The sequence below is a fragment of the Eutrigla gurnardus genome, assembly GCF_963514095.1.
Source record: "Eutrigla gurnardus genome assembly, chromosome: 1".
NCBI classification, from domain to species: Eukaryota; Metazoa; Chordata; class Actinopteri; order Perciformes; family Triglidae; genus Eutrigla; species Eutrigla gurnardus.
In genome coordinates, this window is record NC_139915.1 from 29,168,794 (window position 1) to 29,182,210 (window position 13,417).

The 13,417-nt window shown below is 45.2% G+C and overlaps 2 protein-coding genes across 5 annotated transcripts in view; one reads left to right on the forward strand and one right to left on the reverse strand.

Moving 5' to 3' along the window:
- Positions 1 to 1,734: 1,734 nt before the first annotated feature.
- On the reverse strand, positions 1,735 to 8,440 carry e2f8 (E2F transcription factor 8; the record flags this gene model as incomplete). The annotated part of the gene is made up of 13 exons (XM_084009782.1): positions 1,735 to 3,469; positions 3,640 to 3,971; positions 4,273 to 4,408; positions 4,503 to 4,766; positions 4,871 to 5,387; positions 5,997 to 6,078; positions 6,167 to 6,373; positions 6,540 to 6,677; positions 6,937 to 7,098; positions 7,244 to 7,558; positions 7,760 to 7,913; positions 7,999 to 8,259; positions 8,372 to 8,440. 13 exons carry the CDS (start codon positions 8,438 to 8,440, stop codon positions 3,302 to 3,304), a joined length of 2,805 nt encoding a protein of 934 aa, XP_083865908.1. The 3' UTR covers positions 1,735 to 3,301.
- A 4,089-nt stretch (positions 8,441 to 12,529) lies between these two features.
- Positions 12,530 to 13,417, forward strand: part of nav2a (neuron navigator 2a) — a 204,699-nt gene continuing 203,811 nt past the window's right edge. For 3 of the 4 annotated variants that reach the window (XM_084001805.1, XM_084001809.1, XM_084001807.1), the window contains exon 1: positions 12,530 to 12,655. In XM_084001805.1, the coding sequence (XP_083857931.1) occupies positions 12,575 to 12,655 (81 nt within the window). In that variant the 5' untranslated portion in view covers positions 12,530 to 12,574. The remainder of the gene's footprint in view (positions 12,656 to 13,417) is intronic. The other variant, XM_084001810.1, reaches the window with a different exon arrangement.

Sequence of the window (13,417 nt, forward strand, 5' to 3'; positions counted from 1 at the left end):
TCACCACGGTGACGCTTCAATGAAACTATCCTCCTAAAATAACTTGTGACAAAGCAGCGCCCTCTGACACTTCATCACAGGCTGAAAGAGGCATCAGACACATTTGTTCTTGACTCACGGGCAGACGCGGGAAACAAAAGTGTGGCAGACAGCTGAGAGCAGCGACACGTCCACATATGTTATAGGATTATGTTCGTAAAGGATGGGAACTCCAAGCATGTCAGGGACGACTGGAAACGTCTGAATGGGAGCTCATTACTCACCAGATAACAAATAATAGGACGGATGAATAATGTAGTATGACAGGGCAAAGGTTATTATTTTATCTCTTCTATCTGCAGTACACCTTTAAGCCACACGAGGGAGCGCTACACTATTAGACTGGTTGAACTTCCATCTAATCAGAACACCAGAGCAGGTTAAGTTTGAGATATCAGATCAACTCGTATAAAAGCGCCACCTACTGGCCACTAGGGATGTACCAAATAGTTCAGAACTTTAATTATAACGTTGATTCTCAAATATGAGGCCTGTTAATAATATTCTATTTGTAGAATGACATTACAGTGGTGGCAGTGTGGGGTTGTTTTTTTTTCAATAACTCCAGAGCGTTGTAAAGTTCAAAAGTCAAAATTTATTGAAAAAAGATAAATGTTCACATTTTCCAAAATTCACAACATATTTGTATCTAAATATTCTCCTATAATCCATATTTCTTAGTGTATCTCCTGCATCCTAGCAGCACCATAAATTACATGTTACAACTGCAGTAACTCACAGCAGTATATATTCTCTGGTCATATATTCATTTCACATAGAATTACTCGTTTCTCAGTTTCACGTTGTGCCTCATTAATCCAGCGTTGTGTTACTGTGTACTGGTCCGTTGTGTTACTGTGTAATGGTCCGTTGTGTTACAGTGTACTGGTCCGTTGTGTTACTGTGTACTGGTCCGTTGTGTTACTGTGTAATGGTCCGTTGTGTTACAGTGTACTGGTCCGTTGTGTTACTGTGTACTGGTCCGTTGTGTTACTGTGTACTGGTCCGTTGTGTTACGGTGTACTGGTCCGTTGTGTTACTGTGTACTGGTCCGTTGTGTTACTGTGTACTGGTCCGTTGTGTTACGGTGTACTGGTCCGTTGTGTTATGTGTACTGGTCCATTGTGTTACTGTGTACTGGTCCGTTGTGTTACTGTGTACTGGTCCGTTGTGTTATGTGTACTGGTCCGTTGTGTTACTGTGTACTGGTCCGTTGTGTTACTGTGTACTGGTCCGTTGTGTTACGGTGTACTGGTCCGTTGTGTTATGTGTACTGGTCCGTTGTGTTACTGTGTACTGGTCCGTTGTGTTACTGTGTACTGGTCCGTTGTGTTACCGTGTACTAGTCCGTTGTGTTACCGTGTACTGGTCCGTTGTGTTACCGTGTACTGGTCCGTTGTGTTACTGTGTACTGGTCCGTTGTGTTATGTGTACTGGTCCGTTGTGTTATGTGTACTGGTCCGTTGTGTTACAGTGTACTGGTCCGTTGTGTTATGTGTACTGGTCCGTTGTGTTACTGTGTACTGGTCCGTTGTGTTACAGTGTACTGGTCCGTTGTGTTATGTGTACTGGTCCGTTGTGTTACTGTGTACTGGTCCGTTGTGTTACAGTGTACTGGTCCGTTGTGTTATGTGTACTGGTCCGTTGTGTTACAGTGTACTGGTCCGTTGTGTTATGTGTACTGGTCCGTTGTGTTACAGTGTACTGGTCCGTTGTGTTATGTGTACTGGTCCGTTGTGTTATGTGTACTGGTCCGTTGTGTTACTGTGTACTGGTCCGTTGTGTTACAGTGTACTGGTCCGTTGTGTTATGTGTACTGGTCCGTTGTGTTATGTGTACTGGTCCGTTGTGTTACTGTGTAATGGTCCGTTGTGTTACTGTGTACTGGTCCGTTGTGTTACTGTGTACTGGTCCGTTGTGTTCAATCAGTGTAATGAAATACTCAGATGTTATGGAATTTAATCTATTGGTGGTCTAGATGTGATATTATAAACCTATTCATTTAAGCATTTAATCTGTGATTTTTTTTTCTCTCCAGCCATCTTTGGACTACTTCTTCATATTTTTCTAATGTTATGGTGACTAATACAATAAATATGCCGCTCTGCTGACAGTAGACTGTGATTGGTTATTTGCTGCAAAAACACCCTTTTTACTGGTAGCAAGAGTAGACCCTGAGTTGATACCCCCATGGTAGGGTTGTTGATGGTATGATAAACCGGCTTCCTAGTACAGTACTGGTGGCGTCATGGAGGTGAGCGGGATGACACCATGGATATGCCAACAGGCAGGGAAGAAGAACATGGATGTAAACAATGCCAGAACATGGTGATCCTCTAAGCAAACATTTGATTATTATATTAGGACCAGGGCGATGGGGCTGAGACCATTACTTCATTAGAAAACTGGATACATAAAATAAGAATGTTTTATATAATTTTAAATTGAATATCTTTACAGTTTTGGATTGTTGGTTAGTCAAATCTGGATTTGGGACGAGCAGTTTTAAAGAATTTTCTTACTTTTATAAAGTAAATGATTGTAAAAGTAATAAACAGATGAATCTATAATGAAATTGTGTTGTCTGTCTGTATGAACTCCTATCCAATAGCTGTAGAGAAACACCAGTTAACCAAAACACAGACCAACATCACATGATGTTCATTGAAAGAAAATGTATTAAAAATCAATTAGCATTTTACACTTACAAGGTCATTTCATCATAAATTAAACCTGTCCGATTAGTCTTAGAATCACAAGTATTCACACATTCAACAGATCCATTTAACAGGGCTAACGGGTAACATGTACATATGTGCAAACGCCATCTCGTTTAGGTTTAACTCGGAGACAAACGCATCGATCAACAGTGTTTCCAATCAAACTCGTCTTTCAGTCAAAAACATACATCTGACTTCTGTCTGGTATTGATTTTTTACTACTTTTGGTAATTTGAAGAAAGGACATTGGTGTTCACATCACTCACATTAGCAGAAATAACTCAATTAAACAAACAAACACAAGAAATCAACTCTCATAACTTAAGTTATGTCAAATTTAGTCCCGGGAGAACGGTTTGTACCAGCATCACCATGACAACAGCAACTCCAACTGTGACGAGAATGAAGGCAGTGAAATGCTCGGAGGTAACGAATACTGTAAAAATAATAACCAGACCATAAAACAATAATAATAAAAAGACAGCCACCCACCCACAACACACAGAACGTACACAGTCATCACGGGGTTCCCCTCGGGGCTTTCAGGAGTCCTCGGTGGCGACGTCCAGCTTCCTCTGAGGGATGTAAACAGTTTTGGTGGCCAGGTGTCCGCTGGTGGTTACCATGGCAGCCAGGGGGGAGACGGGGACCGGCGTGTGGAAGAAGCTTTGCTGGGGGAGCCCCGTCCCTTTGGGGGTGGTCATCAGAGGCTGGACGACAGACAAGCTTCAGTTAGACTTTAATCTTATAGGATGAGTTCAAACCGATCAAGATTTCTCAGGAAAAACAGTTACAAATATGATTGTTCATGCTGTCAAAATATCTAAATAACACATTATTCTATTCTTCTTCTAGAGTAAAAAGCAGTGGTTTTTTTTACCTGTTGTAAACTGAACAGGGCCATCGGCTGCCCCGACACAGAGTGCTGGACCGTCACAGGAGACACGGGTTTGATGAAGACCATTCCTTTCTGCTGCAGGGACAGCGGGCTGGTCAGGGTGTTGACACACTCCGGTGTCTGGGGGGCAGCGAAGGCGTTCCCTGGGCCGGAGCCGGAGATCAGGCCCAGGTTCTGCAGGGTGAAGTTGAGGATTGCAGGACTGGGGCTGTGGAGGCGCTGGGCATGCTGGATGGCGTGGGGGGAGGCAGCAGCAGGTTTGTGAAGACGGAGGCTGATGGGTGTAACCTCCTGGGCGTGGGCTGGTCTGGAGCCTGTTGATGACCAAATAAAACGGGTAAAACGTGTGTGAAGACCATTGCTCTTATCTAGTTATTATAAGATCAACTTTAAAAAATGCTAAATCAAAGGGAAACAAGAGCAGAAACATTGTTCAAAAGAACAACAGGCCAAAATACCAAACAATGTCAAGTTCCAAGTGATAAAATGTGAGGATTTACTATTTTCTTTTCTTTCATGGCTTTCTACATTTGGAGGAAATCAATTGACTGATCAACCGAAACAGTAATCTGAATTTGATCTGATAATGAAAACAACCACTTGTGAAATCGTTACCTGCGGTTGGAGTTTGGTAGATGTTGTAAGTGGGAGTTGAGGCCTTGTTGCTTTCTCTCCCTGAATCCTGAACTTCCTTGTAACTGATGAGGGACTGCTGGGAGATTGGGATCAGGTATCCGGCTGGTATGAGAGTCTGAACAGGCAGAAAAATAAATCTCACACATCTATAACCACAAGCCTCTCTGGCGTTAACTGAAGCCCATGAAGCTCCGTGTTTGGGCGTTTACCTCAGCGTGGATGTGACCTGGCGTGATGGGTACAACTCGGACCGGCGTCAGCCCCGCCTCGCTGTCGGAGTTCGCCGTCTTGTCCTCTCTGTCCAGGAAGGTCTCCAGGCTCTGCTCTAGTGTCTGATTGGCTACAGCACCCCCGGGGGTGTTGACAAACTCCGGGTCCAGGTGGAGGGCGCGGGGCGAGGGTCGGCTCGACAGCTGGCCGCCGCGGCGTGCCAGACGGGCCTGCAGGATCTCACACAGCTTCGGGGAGGTGTCCTACAGGAGGCCAACGGGGTGAGAAATACAATCAGGAATCAATAACAAACATTTCTAAAGAGACTCTGTGTGTATAAATGTACCATGTAGATGTATGTCTTTACCTTGAAGTTGGGGTCGGTCCTCTTGGCTTTGGAGGGGCTGCTCTCTAAGGCTGAGTCCGGGCGTAAGCGTTTGAGCGCCAGGGGGCTGACGTCGGACACCTTGAAGGCCGACAGGCTCTTGGATGCACACTGGCCCGTCGGGCTCTGCATAATCTTGTCCTCAAAGGTCATAGATCTCACGGCGAGGCTGGTCGGCTGCGGCCTGACCAGAGGGTTCGGCCTCGGGGAAGAAGGGTGCAAATACACGGCGTAGGGCGCGCCCCCCCGCTGCTGCTGCTGGAACAGCACGGGGATCAGGGGCGAGCACTGGGTGGGGATGTAGGCGATGGAGCCCGCCGGCAGGGCCGAGAGGGGGGTGTTGGGGGTGAGGTGGAAAGCAGTGTTCACTCTCGTCTCCTGGGTCGGAGTTAGTGACGGAGCCTGAGGCGGTTCCATTGAAACGGAGGAGGCGGGCTGTAGTCTCACGGCGGCGGCGTCCGCCTCAGCAGCAGGAGGTCTGGGATTCTTGGCTCTCTTCCTGGAACAGAAGCAGGACTCTCATTTGACATTCAAGAGATCGACAATGAGCCTTTCAGAAGCCTTCCTGTTGAAAGCTCACTGATTAGAGGGCCCAACACTAAAGTTTAAAAGCTTCATTACAGTATCAGAACAAAATCAACAAAAAAAGTCGGTTTCCAAAGATTTCTCAAAATGGTTGCCAATGGCAACCTAGCAGCCCTTACTATCAAGCCCTGTATTACTAAACTGTGGACCAGCATCCTAATCACTGTGTGTCCCCACGAGGGGGAAAAGGACTTGTTGTAAATTAAAGATGCCTCAACATCGATATCACATGTTTGAACCGCGTCTGAGTCTTTCTGAAGGGGTTATTTCTTTTTCTGGGAGCCAAACAGCGAACTCCTAAAGCATTTAAAAGCTGCAACAAGACCTCATTTGTCAGGAAGACAAACGGCTGGCTAAGTAGTCACATGATGGGAGAAATTATTGCCATAATGCACAGACAGACCTTTTCATTTAGGAAACAAATTGAGAACATTGAACTTTTTCTGCACCCAATAGACAAGCACATCAGATTTCATTTAAAGAACCCCAAACAGTTTGAATAACAGTTTAAATGGAAACTCACGGCGCCTCCTGGTCCAGCTGGATCTTACAAATCGCAGCAAGCTGGGCCATTTTGTTTGGGAAGTCGGTGTTTGATGAATCGCCTGAAGACAAAATAAAAAGAGGAAGATCGTGTCTTCACACCATTCATGAACATCAAAATAGCAGCCTTGTGTAGAGAAATATGCTCACTCTTAGCAGGACTGCTGGGGGCCGAGTTGATCTTCCGACGGTCGTCCTGAATGCTCTTGGCCAGCTTGATGAGGGAGGGGTGTCGGGTGAAGCTGCGTTTGGCCCCCGGCGATGAAAACAGCTTTTTGGCACAGTTGTCTACAGACGCACGGGACTCCAGGAGACTTTTCTTCATGGTTGAGCATTCGGATGTAGAGCTATCCGAGTCTGAAACAAGAGATAAGCGTTTATATATCTATAAATACAACATGCTATCTGGCATTGCTCAAGTACTAGAATATATCTACATTCATACAGAAGTTTGCACATAAGACATGAATATGATCCAAATAATCAATAATAAGTAAATAGTAAAAGTGGTCATGCTTTATACCTTTGACTTGTGGAAATTCTTCGGGCCCGATCCATTCAAAGGCCGGTTTCCTCCCCCTCGTTTCCGTCACGTGGACTTTCTCGATGAGCTTCAGGCTGCGCAGCACGTTAGCGATGTCGTACAGCCGGCGCACTTTGGCTGCAAACACATGAAACAAACGGCGAGATTATCTCCTGCCAGTACAGAGAGTGTGTGTACAATAACCCTCTCTATTCATGCATTAGACTAAATCACTGTAGCCTTTTCATAGTAAACTGTGTGTATGGTTACGTATGGGAAGCAGGGAGTGAAAGACATGTGCATGTATGTAACAATACTGACTTTAATCATGACACAATGCTAATTAAAGACCTTTTTAAACATTTAATGAGTTGTGTGTGGCCGTCTCCGGACTCACTCTTGAACTTGTTCTTGTCCTGGTCTGCACCCTGGTCCTCTCCGATCAGGATCTTGGCGGCCACGTCCAGACTGACCACGCGAGGATTAGACACCAGGAAGAGCATGACAAATTTCTGGCTCATCACTCTCAGAGATTTGTCCTTCCGACTGTTAACAGAGGCTGGATGGGGAAAACAAAATCAGATTATTATGCCACGAAACGACAGCATAATGTCACGGACTCATGACTTTGATTTTAAGATTAAAAACTGTGCCCAACAAGTCCATCCGTTCCCTTGGAAACCCCAAGCCCATCAGCTTCTCACCTGCTTTGAACTCCACTCCTGGAAGCTCCACAAAGAAGAGCTCCTTCTGTCCCTGCTCCCCGCTCTCCAGCTCCACCACCTCCTCGTTCTCCTTCTCCTCGCCGTCGAGGTCAAACTCCTTGTCCAGGAGACGGTGGCGGATGTGATGCATCTGCCGGCCGTACCGCTGCTCCTCGCCCACCTGCTTCAGGATGGCCAGCGTCTGAGCCAGCTTGGTCCGGCCGTGCCACGCGTAGCGGTTCTTGGCCGAGCGGCTCACCATGTGCAGGCTCTCCAGCACGTTCATGATGTCGTAGATGCGCCGCCGCTCTACGCCTGAGGAGACGGGGAAAGAAAACACACAAAGCCTCAAGTTAATAACTAGTATCATGAATAGTATGATTAAAGAAACAGTACAGAAATCATTTGGAGAGTTATTACAGAAGCATTATCATGATTAAGATTATCATTAAACAGAATTGACAGTGATCTTATTATATAAACCTCTACAACAAATAGTTGATAGAGAAGACGTACTGAGCTCCGTGGCCACATCATCCAGGCAGATGTCGTTGTTGAGGGCAGGGTTTGGGTAATCTGGGTAGCGGGCGAGGAACTTATGACAGAGCAAACCCAGACTCTTCTCTTTCCTGCTGATCATTTTCTCAGACTCTTCTCCATTCTCGGTGTCCTACGGGGAGATAACAGATTCAGAGAACATCTCCAGGTATCAGAAAGTGTAGATAGTATATCAACGATTCTCGTTTCTTTGGTACCTGTGAAGGATCCAGGCCGTCCCGCCCGTCACCGTCCATGCACAGCTCCTTCTCTCGGTTCCTGATGTCAGGACTAGCAGCACTGATGAGCATCTTAAGGTTGGAGGTGGGTGTCCAGGGGTCAACGTGACCCGCTTCCCTCCCTTTTTTGGGTGTAGCGAGGGGACCCATGGTCAGCTGGCTCTCCAGCGTCACCGCACACTGACCAGATAGCTTCTTTGGGGTATTTACCGGAACATGGGGCGCGACAAAGCCATCACCCTGATCACCAAAAGGAGAAAGCAGAATGATTAAAGTCATACCAAAAATAATTTAAAAAATCACCCGTTCCCATTAAAGTCCTTTACTTTCAGATTCCTGTGTACTTACTGACCTTTGAACGGGATTTCTGGGTCAGGTTTTGAGAATTAACCGCTGTATTTGACATTTTCCACCCTAGCATAGGAATTTCACATGGATAGTATTAACTAACGTTAGAATGGCATCGATATAGTTATACATTAATCTGGTTAATGAAATAAGTCTGAAATTCTTATAAAAGTAATGTACAGTATAAGTAAAACATTTATAAACTTGACCAAAAGGAAATTTACCAACGTACTTGGTTATTGCAGTTTGTGAGTTCATGGCTAACGTTAATTAATAAACGTTTCTCATCGTTTAAAAAAAAAAACAATTTTCGAAGACATACTTACCGCTTTTTTTCAGTGAGACCCGGATTATTAAAACCACGTGACACTAATCAGATAAACTACCTACGTATCGATACGTTAATCGTAGAAGTACAAGCCTTTTCTGATTAATATTTAACCACAACATTTGTTAAAAAATCTAATCAAAACACCAGATTTATATTGGCGGTAACGGACGTGCGCTCCGTCGAATCGCCGTGGGCCAACGGACACAGCGGCGCCGCCCTTTTCTGACGCACGCAGCCAATGGGAGAGCCGCGCGAGGCAGCGAAGCGGAAGTGGAAACACTGTCCCGCGCAGGTAAACAGTTTTTGAAATCCTTGGCGCGGAACGTCCGTACAGTAACCGCGGCGGCTCGCGTTTAAACCCCGATGCATTCGTGGCAAACGTCGTTAATACAAGGACACGGTTGAGTTCATGCGGGGACTTTGTTTGAGAAGCGTCACTCCCCCCAACTGAACGTTTGAGCCACGTAACCGGCAGCTAGCGCCCGCCGTCTGACGTTAAAGTTAGCTAAAAAAATAGCAAAACCGGATAATGCAACTTCACATTAACGGCTCTGTTTTAAAAGCACACAGTTAACGTACGTTACACGGGCAGCGGATGAAGCCGTCTCTGAGGAGAAGGCGGTAAGTCCGCCACACCGAAACCAGACGTTTCAGTCCAGATGAAACGTCTCGATCCTTGAAGGGTTAGAAAATAGCGCTCGATAAAACACACAGACTTACCCCGATTTTCCGCAAAACAAGCCTAGATGCTCAGAAGAAACATCCCATCTTCACGGTGTTCAGTTACTTCCCAAAGATTTGAACCCGAGAACACAAGCGATAGAAGCACCGACAGCAGCCAAAGTAGTGAAGAAGAAGAAAAAAGCCAAATGTTCCTTTTCCCTCCCGTGCTTTAAGAGAAAAAGCAGTGGCCTCTTGGTCAACTCTACTTACAGATGTGAAAACTTAGGGGTGACCACACCGTGACCACCAGCAGCAGCAGTTGGCCCCGCCCCGACGGCGAGCATGCGCTCTGACGTCACGCCCCGGCACTTCCTCCCCGTGTGTGCGAGGGAGAGAGAGAGGAGGCGGGGCCAGACACTTTAACACGTCGCCTACGTCTTCGGCACGATTTCTCGTCTAGACTGACACATGATTAATTATTATTTTAAAGTGAAACCAAAACGACCATGCGTTTTCTGCAATTGTTTTTTTCCCAGGATGCTCGAGTGTAAATTAAATCTCTGGTTTTTAATCTCCCATGAAATTACTGGAGTGTGCATGGCTGGATTTTAGTCCCCCAACTTCCTGAATTGCATATCAGTCTTTTTATTTTAATACATTTTTGAATAACACAACGACAAAAATGCTGGATTACAGGAGTTTGTGTTTGGTTTCAGGGTGTCTGGGAAAAGAATGAAGCTGCCACATTATCTTCTAGCAGACTACATGCACTATACAACAGGAGGCATAAGGGCCCATCCCAAATATCTTCAGATTGTTTAATTTATTAATCCCAGAACACAACCTGGTACATTTTGTTTTTTGATATCTGACCCTCCTACATTTAGTTTATTATCTTGTACCAGAATAGAAACGTCTAGGGGGAATCCTTCACATTGGAGAAGCTGGAACTAGCTCATATGGCATTTTTGCTTGAAAAAACAGATACATTTCTGATTATAAAGTTCTACAGATGGACTAATTGTTTCAACTCTCATTTAAGCCCTGATTCGTTTCAAATGTCCACCACTGTGTGATTTCCATTAAACACTAAATCAAATCAGACCATGACATTTACACGTGGGGAAAAAAAGTCTAATTAAGTGAATAATTAAAGGATTGAACAAAGGGGAATCAAGGCATTTTAATGCTTAATATGATCCCATTAGTCAGAGCTGGGGCCACACTTATCTGAAATATTAATTTAATTGATTTGTTACAGTACTGGATTCCAGTTCATTCGACGGCTGACGTGTCTCTGTTTCGACGCTAGGTGGCGGTGGAGTCCACTCTTCCGAGAGTCGCCATGGAAACCGACGGGCGCCTTCAAGGATGCTGGGAGCGAACAGCGGAGGTTGAAGCATCCAGTGACGTAATGTTAGGGAGAGAGAGCGAGTGGGACCCTGATGCTGCCTTCACATGCTGTTCGTAAATTAGACCACCCACCCCAACTGGGTAAGTACAGCGATTAACAGGGATTTTAATATGAAATAGACCCAGCCTGCCTGCATAATGTCAGAATTTGTTTACAACCATGGTAAATACATCTACCTAGGGCCACGGAATGTGTATGTTGGTTAATACAAATCAGTATTGCATCAGCGATACACGTTTTTATGTGTAACAAGCTAGGGAATTATGAATAATTGAAGAAACTGTTTATGTCTAGGTGCTTTATAGCTATAATGGAGAGAGAGAAAAAAAGACCCAGCATGTTTTTCCTCAGTGTAGCTGGACTTATTTGTAAAACAGTGAAATATACATTGCTGAAATTATAACTAACTTTTTCACAAAAAGCATTGCAAAATACAAATTACCCTACAGAAAAATAATCAGAACAAAATCTACAAACTTCAAGCGAAAACCAAAAGCAACGTTTGGAAAAAAAGGCTTTTAAATTATAGAAACAGGTTTGCTGCAAAGAAAATGTGAAAAAGTGACATGGTGATATTTCCGACAGCACGTGAACGCAGCAGCTGGCTGCTCTGCTCGCAGCCGGAGAGAGAAACGGACAGCGCGATGCACGAGGAGGCAAGGACCATCTCCAACGGAAAGGTAAGGAGCAAGTGCGGGGCTGAGCATCGTTTCTGACCGCAGGTACCGCTCTCTGGCGTCTACTTATCCTCGCAGTTTGTTTATTGTTCTTTAATTTAGGTTAAAATGAAAACAAAACAAATAAAACAGTTTCCAGAAAGCTCAGAGCAGCCGGTCTGCCAGAGAGCCGAGGAGGGCTCGCGGGTTCTGCTGTCGGGATGCCGCAGCCTGCTCGTGGTTGGCACCGCTGGAGTTAGAGCGTGACGTCAAGCCGACAAAAACTACCAAAAAAAGCAAGTTTTTGAGCAACCAAAAAGTTCGTTAGTTGCGTGTTGACTAAGCTTACACCTGCAACAATTAGCTGACGGGTTGTTGACCAATTAAGTTGACCTCCACGAATAAACTATTTCTCGAGATGCAAACGGTACCTGGAAATATTTAGACTTTGCTAATCGCAAATGCATATATTTTCCCATAATTCCCATGTGAAACCTCATCAGGTGTGGTTGAGTGTTTTATACTGAATATGTCTTTTTGACAGCTTTCAATTTGACTGTTTTCTTTCAACACACTCGTCACTGTCAGCATTCAGCACTTGACCTTTTCAGCTGAGTGACACATTTGACATTAATTTATGTGTATATTGGTGTAAAACTGACCTCCTTTTGCAGCATAGAAACTGAAACCAGCTCACATTTTGTATTTCTTAGATTTAATCAGGGGTTAAGAGGGTCATGACGATCGCATCCTCCGTTCAGGTCAAATCTCCATGGCAGCGGTGATGGTTCTGGGAGAGAGAACCATCCCGGTTATCTCCCTCATGCTCCGCTTCAGGCCAGCCCCTCGGGACCAAGACAGAGAAACCATGAAGAGACGATATGACTGAGACGAGCTGCGTGAACGAGGTTTGGATCCTCCCCGAGATTGGGCGTCATCGTTTTAATGAAGCAAAGTTGATGGACAGTTTTTTCCTCCCCTCCCCCCCCCTATGTTTTTGGATTGACATTCATGCACCACACCTGGCAACCGAGTGCGAAGGGGACTTAAAATACTTTGAGCAGGTATTTCCCTTCATTCCCTAAGAGGATATTGGATACTTAGCCGCGGAGAAAGCCTGAGTACTCACTCACTTATGGGAAGATGGAGGCAGGAGCAGAGGCTAGTCAGCAGCAGCACCCGAGGAGGAAACCTGTGCTGCACGGCTTGGAGGATCAGAAAAGGGTGAGTTCACGCCTGGATCCTCTTTTATCTACCAGATCTACCTGGCAGCTGGGTGTTTGTGTGAAGGGCTGAGTGAGCAGACAGAAACCTTCTGAATGGAGAGTTTGAATGTTGACGGTGTTCTCTGGATATGTTGATGCTTTGGAGGCCAATAAGCAAAAACAACACTGTTGCTACCTAACTTTATAAAACAGTCCATAGAGATTTATCCTCCAGATGTTGTAAGAAAAGTTCCCGATTCATCCCCTGACCTCCAAAAGTCTTTGAAATTGTACATTTAGATCCTATAAGAAAAGATCCAACACCTACGTTTGTCTCATTGCAAAAAGAAATACCTTTTAAATATCTGCACAAGTCATTGATGACAACGGCACCGTGGCCGAGTCTGACCTTCACGAGGAAAACCAGCTCGGTTGTCAAGAGGAAGCATAACCGGATTGATTGAAAGCCAATGAGTCAGTGAAAGCAGCACGGAGGCGTCTGTGAAGTCCTCTTTGATGCATTGTGGTTGTGTAGAATTACTCCAGCAGTCTGTGTAAAGATTGATGGGGTACTTGATACCGTGACTCATTTTCCCTGTTTCAGCTTCGCTCTGCATTTTCCACATGATGTTGATGTAGTGCCTTTGTAGTACGCAAAACCTCACAGCTCTATCCCCCCCACTCACCCCCACCCCGATGTTCTCGACTTCAGATGGAGGATTATAGTACATTTCAAACATTTGACGGCTCCTTGGACGTATGAAGATTGTATTTCGGATAC